Consider the following 11745-nt stretch of genomic DNA (forward strand, 5'->3'; position numbering starts at 1 on the left):
AGCAAACAACTAACAAACTAGCTCTAATATCTATGATATGTTTTTTATTTTAGCTTTCATCCTGATTAAGGAGAAACTTGAGGATTAAAGAAACCCTGGTTCTCTATCATCTGGTAAAAGAAGAGGTAAACTTAGCTGCTCAGATGCGTTTCACTGTCATACTGATGGTGGAAGAAAACAACAATTCATGCATGGTCTGAAGTTGTTCCATAACAATACCTAACCTGTTCCTTTAGCAAATTTTAAATATATTTTTTTCTGAAATATTCTACATTTTCTGCTTTTCTGCTCTATTAAATGAGTGGGGAGCTTCTTGTGCAGGATTCATCTGCTCAGATGCAGTTCTTTTATCTAAACGAGTGCATTTTTAAATGAGGTACAGATATAAAGTTTATTCAGATGTCATTTATGGCTGGTCTGTAATAAATGCTTAAAAAATGCTTTAAAAGTTATTTTTTTATATATAATTTTCTTTGTATAGTCTGTAATGATTAGAAGTCTTGGAACCTGAATTGAAGTTGTGAGATAATTCAGACAAATAGTCACTGTAAACAGTAAATGGTTTCAGAATGGTGTCGGAAATTAGCTGCAAACCACTTTTTAATATTTTATTTCAATTTATCTATTTAATTTGTTTTCTTAATTTGTTTTATTTACTATAATTTATTAATTTTTCTTTAAAGATAATTTATTTATGATTTTTTATTCTCTAATAGTAATTGTATTTTAGATTTATTTGGATTTTATTTTTCCCCTCCTTATTTACTGTATTTATTTTCTTTTCATATAATTGTAATTAAGTTTATATGTTAAGGGGTTGTTAAGTACAAAAATCTGAAAAGTCATGTTTCGTGGTAAACACTAACACATTTACAGCAACATGGAAATTTAGGGCTAATTATGATGCAAATAAATGACTTTGCTCAGTAAGATTTACAGAAATCATCTGACACTTTACTTGCACATAGTAGCTGTTTTACACTGAGAACATGAAAACAAGAAACAACATTTTCCCTGGGATAGACCTATGAAACCCTGTTTAATCTTTTTTACCTGCTCTATATCAACAATACAGAGTTTTTCTGCATTCCAGGAGCTTTTTTTTTCTTAGAGATTAAGTGACTGGTGACCTGTTTAAGATGTATCCTGCCTTTCACCTGATATTGGCTGCGATGGGCTCCAGCCGCTCGTAGATCCTGCATAGCCAATGAAAGGATGGATAAAGGTTAAGTGACTGACACCATCATGAACTGTGAAACAACTGTGTTTGATAAATCTGTTAAATGCAAATAAGCACAGAGACTGAAATCAGTTCAAACAATTTCCAGATTGTAGAGTTAAACTGTAAACATGAGGAGATGTTATCTCACCATTCAGCATCAGTTGATTTCCAAGCCTCAACCATATTAAGAGTATGCTACAGTGTGTTCAATTTGTACGCTAGAATAATTTATGTAGTTATTATCCTATCTATTTATTATCTAATTTATCAGCAGTTGTTTGAAACACCAAGTAGAAACTAGAATAGAGTTATTCCCTCTTTACTTTTACCCCTCAAATTTATTTTATTTTCACTTGATGCTGAAGTGAAGTCTGCCTAACACAAAAACTAAAGTTTCAATGTTTTATATTTTTTATATTTTTTATATTTGTGTTCTATTTTTAAACAAAACTTTATTTAAACCACAAATAAGTACATAAAATACAGATAGAACAAATAAACAAGATTGAGGACAGTAATGACAAAACAAACAAGCTCATATTTCAGAATTAATCGGCATTCAATTTAAATCAGAAAAAACAAGGATATGAGAGGATACAATTAAATTGACAGTAATGGATAAAGCACATATTATGAAGAGGAGCTAATCAGTGCTATTAAAAATATTTTCATAAAATTAAGAACCCTGATATTTTTCTTATCATTTCTAATGAGTTTAAAAGATTGGAAAATGAGTTTACTTCTAACTGGAATGAAACAAATAGCGGCTGCTGTTTTAGATATCTTCGTTTATGAATGAAGTATTTTGCATTTAAAATGAAAAAGTTAACCCATTTTCAAGAGGATTATTAATGGGGTTTTCATAGTAGAAAATTGTATCTATTAGTTTAAAGGAGTAAACTAGATTTAGGTGGTCAATTAATTTTTGAGAAGAGTTAAGAAAACTTTGGTTCTCTCACATTCGAAAAATAAATGTGTTAGAGACTCATTTTCTGCCTCACAAAAGGAGCATTTATTATCTATACTCATATATTTAGAGATCACAGCATTAACTGGGTAAATATTGTGAAGGAACTTAAAATGAATTTCTTTGTTTTGTTGGGAATGCACTATTTACCAGGCAGAAGCAGGGCTTTCTCCCAGTTGACATCTTAAATATGAGATCTCTTTACCACGTGAAGTGATTCTTCTTTTTATCTGAAATGTCTGTCAAATATGTTTGTTATTACAGTTTCTATCTGTTATAGCAATACCATTGACAAGTAATGTAGGCTGCATAGCTATATATAAATGATTTTTAATGAGAATAAATAATCCAGGAGGAAAAGCTTTAATCTTTAGGAGTTATAGGAAACCATAACGTGCAAGAAACTGTTTATAAGTCAACATATTGCCAGTTACAGCAAATAGTGATATGATATTAGAGATATCGTGGTCCAACCAATATTGGAAGAACAGTTATTTCCAAATTGTTCCAAATGATCATCTTGTGGGGCGACAAGTTGTGAGAGAAACATAATTTGCAGGCAAGAAGTCACTGTTGAAGAAACATAGAGAGAGTAATTGATAGTTTAGAAGTAAAATAATTTCACTTTAAAATATAGGAAAGGCCACCGATCATGTTAAATATATTATTTGGAATGAAAAACCATAAAGAATTAGGGTTTGTAAGAAATTTTTACCCAGTTAACTTTAAAAGTATTTACAATATCAAGTTTACCCAGATTCTTGCTGGCTGAGAGTACATCTTTTTTTTTTTTTTTTTTTTTTTTTTTTAGCTTGTAAGGTTTGTTTTTCCAAATAAAGTCTAGAAATAGTTTAATTATTTCTCTATTAATTTTTCTTTTAATAGTTTTATATTTGTATTAAAAATAATAATAATAATAATAATAATAATAATAATAATAATAATAATAATAATAATAATAATAATAATAATAAATTATGAATAAATAAGGACAGAAAGGGATATACAAAATTGCAAAGTGCATCTGCTTTAGAAAGAAGTATTTTACCAACCATACTTTGGTCTCTCTAAGCCTAGGAGTTGAAGATTATTTTAGATTTCGTTATCTTTTCCAAGGAAGTTGAGATTGTATCTGGTTGAAACATTTTTTGGAACAAAGACGTTTAATCTAGGCGTATTGAAGCTCCGCCTTCAATTCTCCCTCCACCAATGAGCGTGAAGGCGGAAAAAAAAACCCGGAAACGCAACAAGAAAAACAACAGGAGAGCGACACGTCGGCTGTAAAAAACCTATGCTTCCCTCATATTAACTTTAATCAAAGTAGATGTTAGACCACGACATTAGTGTTTAGCTGACTGTCCCTATATTTATATTAAAAATGAGGAGAGGCGGAGGTGCCGTTTTGGCTACAGAGCGATATGGCAGTGCACAGTCCTGGAAGTATTTAGAAAAGGATGGAATGATAGAGAGAACGAGAGATGGACGCGAAGGTGAAACAAGAAGCAACTCTGTTGTTGGAGTTTTTAAAGTAAGGGTTTATTGAAGTTTGATGCAGTTGCATTGATGGTTCACGCACTGCCATTCAGACTTTAACATTTTTACTTTTTCAGAGTGTCTTTCTGCCTCAAGGCTATCCAGACAGTGTCAGTGATGACTATCTGCAGTACCAGTTTTGGGATACTTTGCAGGTGCAGTAACTAGAAAGAACACCAAAACCACAGATATCATTATTATCATCTAGATTGAAAATCTCCATTCACGCTCCTCTTGTCTCTCAGGCGTTCTCCAGCTCTCTCTCGGGAACTTTGGCCACTCAAGCCTCTCTCAAAGGTGTTGGTGTTGGAAACCAAGAAGCAACTGTGGCTGCAGCCACAGCTACCTGGTTATTAAGAGGTGGGACTTTCTGAATAAGTACTTTTAAGTTACATTAATTATTTTTGGATTGTTATTTCTTTATTGGCATTTGAGTTGAAAACAAATGTTCCACCTGCAGATGGGACTGGCATGTTGGGAAGAATCCTGTTTGCTTGGCAGAAAGGGTAGGCTCATACTTGTGCTTTGTTAGTACAACAAAAACTTCAGTTTCCCTTCTGTAATGGATATTCTGTTTAAAAATGATTTTTTGTGTCTGCTTTCCAGGACTAAACTGGACTCTGAGGCCAAAAAATGGAGGTATGCCCAAAAGTTGGGAGTATTGCTCTATCCAGTGATTACAGTTACTGCTTAGTGATCACCCTTTTTTCGCTCCCCCACCAGACTTTTTGCTGATGTTCTTAATGACATTGCCATGTTCATGGAAATCTTGGCCCCTTACTTTCCCACTTGCTTCACTTTGATTGTGTGCACTGCAGGGATATTCAAGGTAAACAGATTTAATATTAAATTAGCTGTGATACATTTAAGGTTAATTGAATCAGCTTTTTCTGAAGCAGATTATATATTAATTAGTGAGAAAAGCTTGACATTTATAAACAAATGTGTTGGATTATTCTAAGACAGAAAATCGACACCTCAAGCCAAAGAGAGAGGCTGGGACTAGAGATTATAGGGGGTACCCAAGTCAAATACATCGACCATGCTAATCTGAGTCCTCTTTTGATGTTTGAGCTTTTTTCCGTTATCTGTAAGACAGAGCCTACCGGGGAAAGAATGACTCACAGATCACAAGAAATGACCTAAAAGGCATCTGCAGTATTTTGCCGATAAAAGGGACCGCTGTACCTGCCATGGGGCCTTGACCCATGGTGGCACAGCTCAAAAGAAAACCAAAAAAAAAAAAACAAATGTGCTACTGCCCTATGGCCTAACCATCTGCAGGTACATGCATTATGATTGGGTAGTTTGCAAGCTCGGAGATGTGGGACCTGGGCGTGTTGAATCTTTGTGCTACAGAGTTGCTTTTGAGTCATGAAACAACTGATAAGAAATGTAGAAAAGAAACTTAGTTTGGCATTAGGGTGCTTAAAGTTAAAACTGATAAATGTTCTGCTGATTGATTAAAAACAAATCTTTACAGGTAAATATAAACTGAATATTACTGTGTAACTTAAGCATTTGTGCTTTTGTTCTCTAGTCAATTGTTGGAGTGGCAGGTGGTGCGACCAGAGCTGCTCTGACTGTCCATCAGGCTCGCAGGGACAACATGGCTGACATTTCTGCTAAAGATGGCAGTCAGGTAACTTTAAACTGTAGAATTAACATAATGAAGAAGGCAGTGTGAGTAATAAAAATATCCTGCCTAATAATAATTTACGTTGTGCTCAGATCAGGCCTATTTCATGAATCCATTTATTTGTTCTGTGTTTGAAAATTACCTTAGAAAAAGTGAAGGTCAAGTTCTGATTATTATTATAAAAGACAAAGTTTATACCCTATATGGCTGTGTTTTGCTCATTCTTGACACTGTAACTGAAGCGATGAGTTATTATTATTGACAAATTGGCCTCTCTCACTCTTAATATATCAAAATGACTCTATTAAAAGGCCTTAATCTCCAAGTCTGCTCAGTAATTACTTTTTTATTATTTGTTTGTTCAGGAGACTTTAGTAAACTTGGCTGGACTGCTGGTCAGTTTGATATTGATTCCTCTCGTCACTGATAATGCAGTGTAAGTTTCAAAACCAACGGGCAAATACTAGTGTGCAAGGATATGTGTCTTCCAAACACTAAATTTGGGGGGTTTGCTTTTAATTTCATGCATCTGCATTTTCTTCCTCTGTTCTGACCCTTAGATTGACTCTCAGCCTCTTCTTCCTCTTCACCATCCTTCACCTCTTTGCCAATTACAAGGCTGTGCGATCAGTTGTCATGGAAACTTTCAACGAGGCACGACTTTCGATTGTTTTGCAGCAGTACCTGAAGGACAAAAGAATCCTTAGTCCAATAGAGGCCAATCAGAAGGAGCCAGTTTTTTTGGGTATGTTGTCACACATTTATCAAGCTTTTCTTAGCTTTTTCAAAGCAGCTACTATAGTGTGTAGTCAAAAGTAACTTGTTTAGTCTGTTTATTTTGTTTAGCCTATTAAAGTAATTTCCATTTTTCAGAATTTGGAAAAACAGCCCCAATCAAACTAGGAGTGAGGTTACAGGACGTTGTACAGAGGTAACTACGTTTATCATGTGTGGTTCTAAAAATTTAAAAGTCAGACAGTTATATGTAACTCTCCTTATTTTGTAGCCAGGAAGAACTGAATTTGGCTTTGAAGGAAAACAACATGCCATACCTCTTAGGAATCAGAAATGGTATCCTACCTTTCTTCACAGATCAGCTGTGTTTTAGAACAAAGTGACATAATTTAAAAGTCCGTTTTTTATTTTAAACCTAGCTATGTTTCTTGTAGGCTGCGTGTGTGTTTGTTTGGGACCAGAAGCATCAGTGCGTAATGAAATCAGAGCAGTGTGTCAAGCTGTGTGGCTTAGTAACATGTTGAGTCATCCAACGTCCAGAGAGCCTATCTGTGCACCAATGCAGCAAAGTGAGCCCTTAACCTCCTTTCATTTGAGTTAAATATGTTTCCATGTTACATTATACACATGGCAAGTTTTCTATTATTGTTTTATTTTTAAGCAAAAGGTCTCTGGAAAATGGTGCATGAGAGTTTCAAGCTGATGGATGCAAATTTCGATCCATTTCTTAAAGGTAAAGTCATGCTTAATAGTTTTAACCAACAAATTGCATCTGTTTTAATGATTTACACCATTACATTTACATCATGACAATGGTCATCTAATCTCCAGGTGTTGAAGCTGCAGGATGGGACATAAAACGAACTCTGCTGGACTGGGATGAGTGGAGAGTGGAGTGGAAAACAAAAAGTAGCTAAGCTGCTTTACGTAGTTGTTTTATACCATGATTTACTGTTCATTAAACAATCATATTTAAGTGTCTTGTGTGGGTCATTCGATTATATTTCACTGCAATATTTTGAGAAAATTATTTTTATGATGAATAATTTGACTTGATTTTCATTTAATAAAAATATAAAACTGAGCAATCAGTGACCGGCTATTAGTTTTTTAATTTCTTCACAAAGGAAGACCACCACTGTTATTATCTATGTACACATTTGCCATACTTAAGAGGGCGGTATTGAGCTTCTGTAGTCAATATAGAAACGACGAAGAAGAAGTTTCAGCGTCCGTTGCTGTCAAGTTAAAACATCGTTTATTAACGCTGGATAGTGGGAATGGGCCTTAGGTAATTATTAATTAATTAATTAAACGGGATCATAAATGACGCTACAGTTTGTAAGAGCGTGATACAATATTGACAAAATTATTTGTACACAACTCCGAATTACAACAAATTATAGATGTTTAGTCGTTTTAGTAGTTACGCTTAGTCAAACGTTACCTTGCGGTTACTATTGTGAAAAGCCAAACCGGATGCAGGTCTTTTAATGTTAGCTTGATCCGGTGTGTTCACATCATTAGCAAAAGCAAAGCAAAGCAAAATTAGCAATTTGTTTGGTCTCAAGTTAACCGAAATTGTGTAATAAATGGGAAGGTATAAGTGTGCTTACAACTGTGAGAACTCAAGCGATTCAGATATTAAGTTTTTTAAGTAAGTACTCAGTTTAATGTGTAAGTTGTTACCTATAAACAACGAACAGCTAGCTAGCTGATTTATCAAATTAAAGTCGGCAAAATATTAATTTCCATAGTAATACTTACTTGTTCGTGTTCAGTTATGTTTTATTTTTGCAGCGTTATGTTGCCCAAGAACGTAGGAAAGTGTCTTTCAGTCTCTTTCTGTTTACAAGGAGTACAATTTAAGTCTTGAAGTAATACTTACCTGGCAGTTTCTGTCCTTTAGGGTTCAGACTACCAGGCAATAACAAAATAGGCATGACAGAAAGATTGATTTATTTCATATTAAATATGTATGCATTTATGAATATGACTCAGCTGTTTCTGTAAGTGTCCTTACAGAAATGGATAGTCAAGACTTTAATGAGTTTTGTGTTATTACAGGTTTCCCATCTACAATCCCAGAAAACTTAAAAAATGGGTTATGAACATGAAGTGGAAAGACTGGACTCCTACTCGCTTCTCTGTACTGTGCATCAATCATTTTGAAGAGCAATACCTTGATAGAACAGGAAAATGTGTGACACTGCGAGAAGATGCAGTTCCCACCATATTTCCTTCCACTGACAACACACAGAAAAGAAACGTTTGTATTAGCTTTATTTCGCTCAGATGAAGACTGCTCCCAGTTTAACAGTGTTTATAAATGATGTAAAAACCTTTTATATTGGCTAGTGCTTCTTTAAAATATCTTTTTCTGTTTTTTACTGAAATGATTTTAAATTCCTGTCACCGTTTTTCTTATATAGGTTTCTGTCGCCACAAGACGTAAGAGACAAAAGGTGAGGGCATTCTATGCTGAAAACGAGGCTCTCGTTTGTTCTTTCTTGTTGGTTGTTTCCTTATTTTTATCAGTTAAAACCCACTTCTGAAGAGCAAAATCGGAAGATGACGTGTTATTTCTCTGTGTTGTGACTTAAGTCCCCAGGTGTTAAAACCTCAGAGAAGGAGTCGGTTCAGTCTTCATCAACCCCTCCTTCCATCGCAAAGAGCAGCATTCTGAACAATGAACTCAACCAACAAGAACAAGAGCCTCCAGAGTATGTAACAACAGACCAAGGACTTTCATAGCTTTTACATTTATAAATTACAAGTGTTACACACACACACATACATACAAAAATTGTATACAAATGCATTTGCTACCAGATCCAACTTCTCAGCCATAGACTGCATACCCTTCTTCAGTAAATTTAGATATTTATTTGATAAATAAAAAACAGGTGCAGTGATTACATTCAAGTAAGCCTACAGAAATCTAACTACCCCTGAATAAATAAGATTCAAGCTTTTTGTTGTGATGTTGCTCAAATTAACGCTCTTAACTTTCATATTCTTTCATATTCTATGTATACATTCTAGTATCAACATCAGACAGTATTTTCAAATGTAATTTATATATTTGTGTAATTGTATGAATCAGACTGGAAGAAAAAAAGCAATTAAAAAGCAATGTGTTAACTTATCTGTTTTTTATGATCAGAGACAAAGACAAAACAAACACAGAGAAATGGAGAATCATAATGGATGAAAGGCTGATGAAGATCGAGTCATTTCCACATTTCTTTCACGGAGATTACTGTGTACCTCAGGTAGGTGACAAGCACTCACTGATTTGATCTTCCAGGTGTAAATATTCAATTTGAGCATCATTTGATTGTTAAGCTGTAACATTGGATAAATGAAGCTGTTGTCAGGGTCTAACTTTGACTATTTTTCTGTCAATTATTGTACAAATTGTCTGTGTGAATTTCCACAGCAGAATATTCAGTGGGCCCCAGATAATGAGCTCAGTGTAAGTTATCAAAATTGTTCTAAGGTCAATCAATTTTGTCAGATACACATTGTGTATAATTTAATGCGTTTTAGTCACTTGCACTTCTACAATATTTTGCAGGTGGACTGTAATGACTCTGAAAATGTGATAGAGGTAGGTATACAATAATATAATGGTCATTTGGAGTTTGAACAGAATTGCTCACAAAATAAGACAAACATTATGTAATCTTCTGTTTGCAGGTGAAAGAGCCATGGCAGTGGCTTGCTTTGGATGTCAGAGGTCCTCTGCCCCAAACACTGAATGGACATAAGTACATTTTGACAGTGACAGACTATTACTCCAAATGGGTGGAGGCTGTACCGATGCAGATGTGTCTCCCTTCACATGTGGCGAAAAGCATTGCAGACATCATCGGCCACTTAGGATACCCATTCAGAATCCTTTCTAGACTACCTCATGACATAGTCCACAAAGTGAGTTGAATGTTGGTTCAGCCTTTACACAGAACTTGAGATCATAGCATCATCAAAAGTGCAATTACAGTTAAGCTTCCTTAAAGCCAAATAAACTCCAAAATCTTGTCAGCTGGAAGATGTTAAAATAACAGTTAAATCCTTTGAATGATAGATGTAGTCATATATGTTGTTCTAAGCAGGAGTTTTTAGCCTCATAAGACCCAAAAAATCCTGTATGTTTTCCAATACTAGATCAACCGAGAGCTAAAAGATCTGCTTAAGGTTACCATTGCACTTGTGGTTCACCATCATCAGACAGGCACAGCAGATTTGATCACACCACAGCTCATTGACAGGTCTGTATGCAAACTGCTTTTAAGCAGTGCGAAAGTTATTTTTTGTTACGCCACGTTTTGCTCTCTCATTACACTGTGGTATTATTAATCTAGGAATTTCATATCTGTACCCTTGTTTTGGTGTTTTTCCAATTTTAAACATTTTTGTCACATCAATATATTTTCAGTATAAACAAGTGATTTTAAGTTCAGTGTTTGAATATTCTGTTATCATACTGACATCTTAATGATGTAACTTCTGTGATCTTCCAACAGGATGGTATGTGATCTAACTGAGGAGCATGCAGCAGACTGGGATGTTTACCTGCCTGCCAAGGTTTTCAGTTTGTGTTTTAAAGAACATTCAAAGACTATGGAGAGGCCTTTTTCATTACTCTTCTGTAATGGTTTAGAGCCTGTTCAATCCCCCAGAGGACTGAATGTAAGTTTTGGAGATTTGAGCATGAATAGACATTTACTTTATAAATGTGTGACCATTTTGCTTTTATTTCTCTGTTCCACAGTATACTTTTTCCAAGATCCAAGAGAGTGCCTTTGTGGTTAGATAGAAGATAACTTGGTATGTTGAATATGACTTTAAAAAATATATATATACAGTATGTTTTCTATGCTATTTATTATACATATTGTTATATATTATTTTATACAATATTTTTCTATTATTTTATTTCTGGGAAATCATTTAAGTAGTTACAGTAATGAACCAGTTGTCTCACTTTCTGCTTGTTTTCAGGTTATTTGAATCAACCAAACTGGACTCTGTTACATTTGCAAACCAAGCAAGAAGAAGAATGTTTTTCCACTGTGGTACTTCATTTTCACAATGGGACAGTCGCAGTGCTGATGATTTGACCAAGATGAGGAATTTATTAACAAAACTGTACATCTCACTGACATTTTTCACTTGTTCAAAACCATGTTCCTGCATTTATTTGTGTTTTTGTCCATAAACAATAGGAAGGACACTTTCAGTCTTCAGAATTACTTATTTTTAATGTAGAATATTTTGTTTAGATGATGTTATATGATGGTGTGTTATGAACATTGTAGAATGGCCGTAGTGTGGATTTTTGTTCCAGACTTTGAAGTCAAGATGAGGATAGACTAGATACAGATCAAGTCAAATTTAAAACTTGCAGACCTATGTAAGACTGACCATACAATGTTGACCGTTTTTTATATCAGACTTGTCTTTAAATACCTTTATTTTGTTGTCAGCCTCCATTTTTATTGCCCCTGTTAAGTATTTCCTGAATGTTACTGAAGTTTTAAAGTGTATAAACAATGGATTTAATTCAAGCAATGAATAACTGTTTTCATTCTGGGGTGCCTAGGCTCTGTTTTTTGTTTTATGAATATGTCTATAATTTGATAT

The 11745-nt window shown here is 34.4% G+C and overlaps 2 protein-coding genes across 3 annotated transcripts; both read left to right on the forward strand.

Moving 5' to 3' along the window:
* The first annotated feature begins 3429 nt into the window (after positions 1-3429).
* rusf1 (RUS family member 1) lies at positions 3430-7072 on the forward strand. Its single transcript, XM_041973731.1, has 14 exons — positions 3430-3717; positions 3800-3877; positions 3968-4082; positions 4183-4228; positions 4329-4361; positions 4446-4551; positions 5263-5364; positions 5727-5797; positions 5922-6106; positions 6235-6292; positions 6368-6432; positions 6531-6665; positions 6758-6829; positions 6928-7072. The coding sequence occupies exons 1-14, from the start codon at positions 3568-3570 to the stop codon at positions 7011-7013; spliced, it is 1302 nt and encodes a 433-aa protein (XP_041829665.1). The 5' UTR covers positions 3430-3567; the 3' UTR covers positions 7014-7072.
* A 167-nt stretch (positions 7073-7239) lies between these two features.
* Positions 7240-11335, forward strand: zgc:153292 (uncharacterized protein LOC100003014 homolog). 2 transcript variants are annotated; one of them, XM_041973753.1, is made up of 12 exons: positions 7240-7753; positions 8164-8365; positions 8529-8561; positions 8701-8819; positions 9263-9371; positions 9542-9574; positions 9677-9709; positions 9799-10032; positions 10267-10370; positions 10626-10791; positions 10874-10929; positions 11104-11335. In XM_041973753.1, the coding sequence occupies exons 1-11, from the start codon at positions 7689-7691 to the stop codon at positions 10916-10918; spliced, it is 1143 nt and encodes a 380-aa protein (XP_041829687.1). In that variant the 5' UTR covers positions 7240-7688; the 3' UTR covers positions 10919-10929; positions 11104-11335. The 2 variants fall into 2 exon arrangements, with proteins under 2 accessions (XP_041829687.1, XP_041829678.1); XM_041973744.1 differs by having other exon boundaries at positions 7244-7753; positions 9539-9574.
* Positions 11336-11745: the final 410 nt, after the last annotated feature.

This window comes from Melanotaenia boesemani, chromosome 2 (assembly GCF_017639745.1).
Source record: "Melanotaenia boesemani isolate fMelBoe1 chromosome 2, fMelBoe1.pri, whole genome shotgun sequence".
Lineage (NCBI taxonomy): Eukaryota > Metazoa > Chordata > Actinopteri > Atheriniformes > Melanotaeniidae > Melanotaenia > Melanotaenia boesemani.

Bases quoted from the DNA above. Each gene is read 5' to 3' on its own strand.
- zgc:153292 (XM_041973744.1), top strand. From the start codon at position 7,689: ATGGGAAGGTATAAGTGTGCTTACAACTGTGAGAACTCAAGCGATTCA. The intron at 10,371-10,625 runs GTCTGTATGCAA...ATCTTCCAACAG, and splicing joins ACACCACAGCTCATTGACAG to GATGGTATGTGATCTAACTG. The intron at 10,792-10,873 runs GTAAGTTTTGGA...TCTGTTCCACAG, and splicing joins AATCCCCCAGAGGACTGAAT to TATACTTTTTCCAAGATCCA.
- rusf1 (XM_041973731.1), top strand. From the start codon at position 3,568: ATGAGGAGAGGCGGAGGTGCCGTTTTGGCTACAGAGCGATATGGCAGT. The intron at 5,798-5,921 runs GTAAGTTTCAAA...TCTGACCCTTAG, and splicing joins CTCGTCACTGATAATGCAGT to ATTGACTCTCAGCCTCTTCT. The intron at 6,830-6,927 runs GTAAAGTCATGC...TCTAATCTCCAG, and splicing joins TTTCGATCCATTTCTTAAAG to GTGTTGAAGCTGCAGGATGG.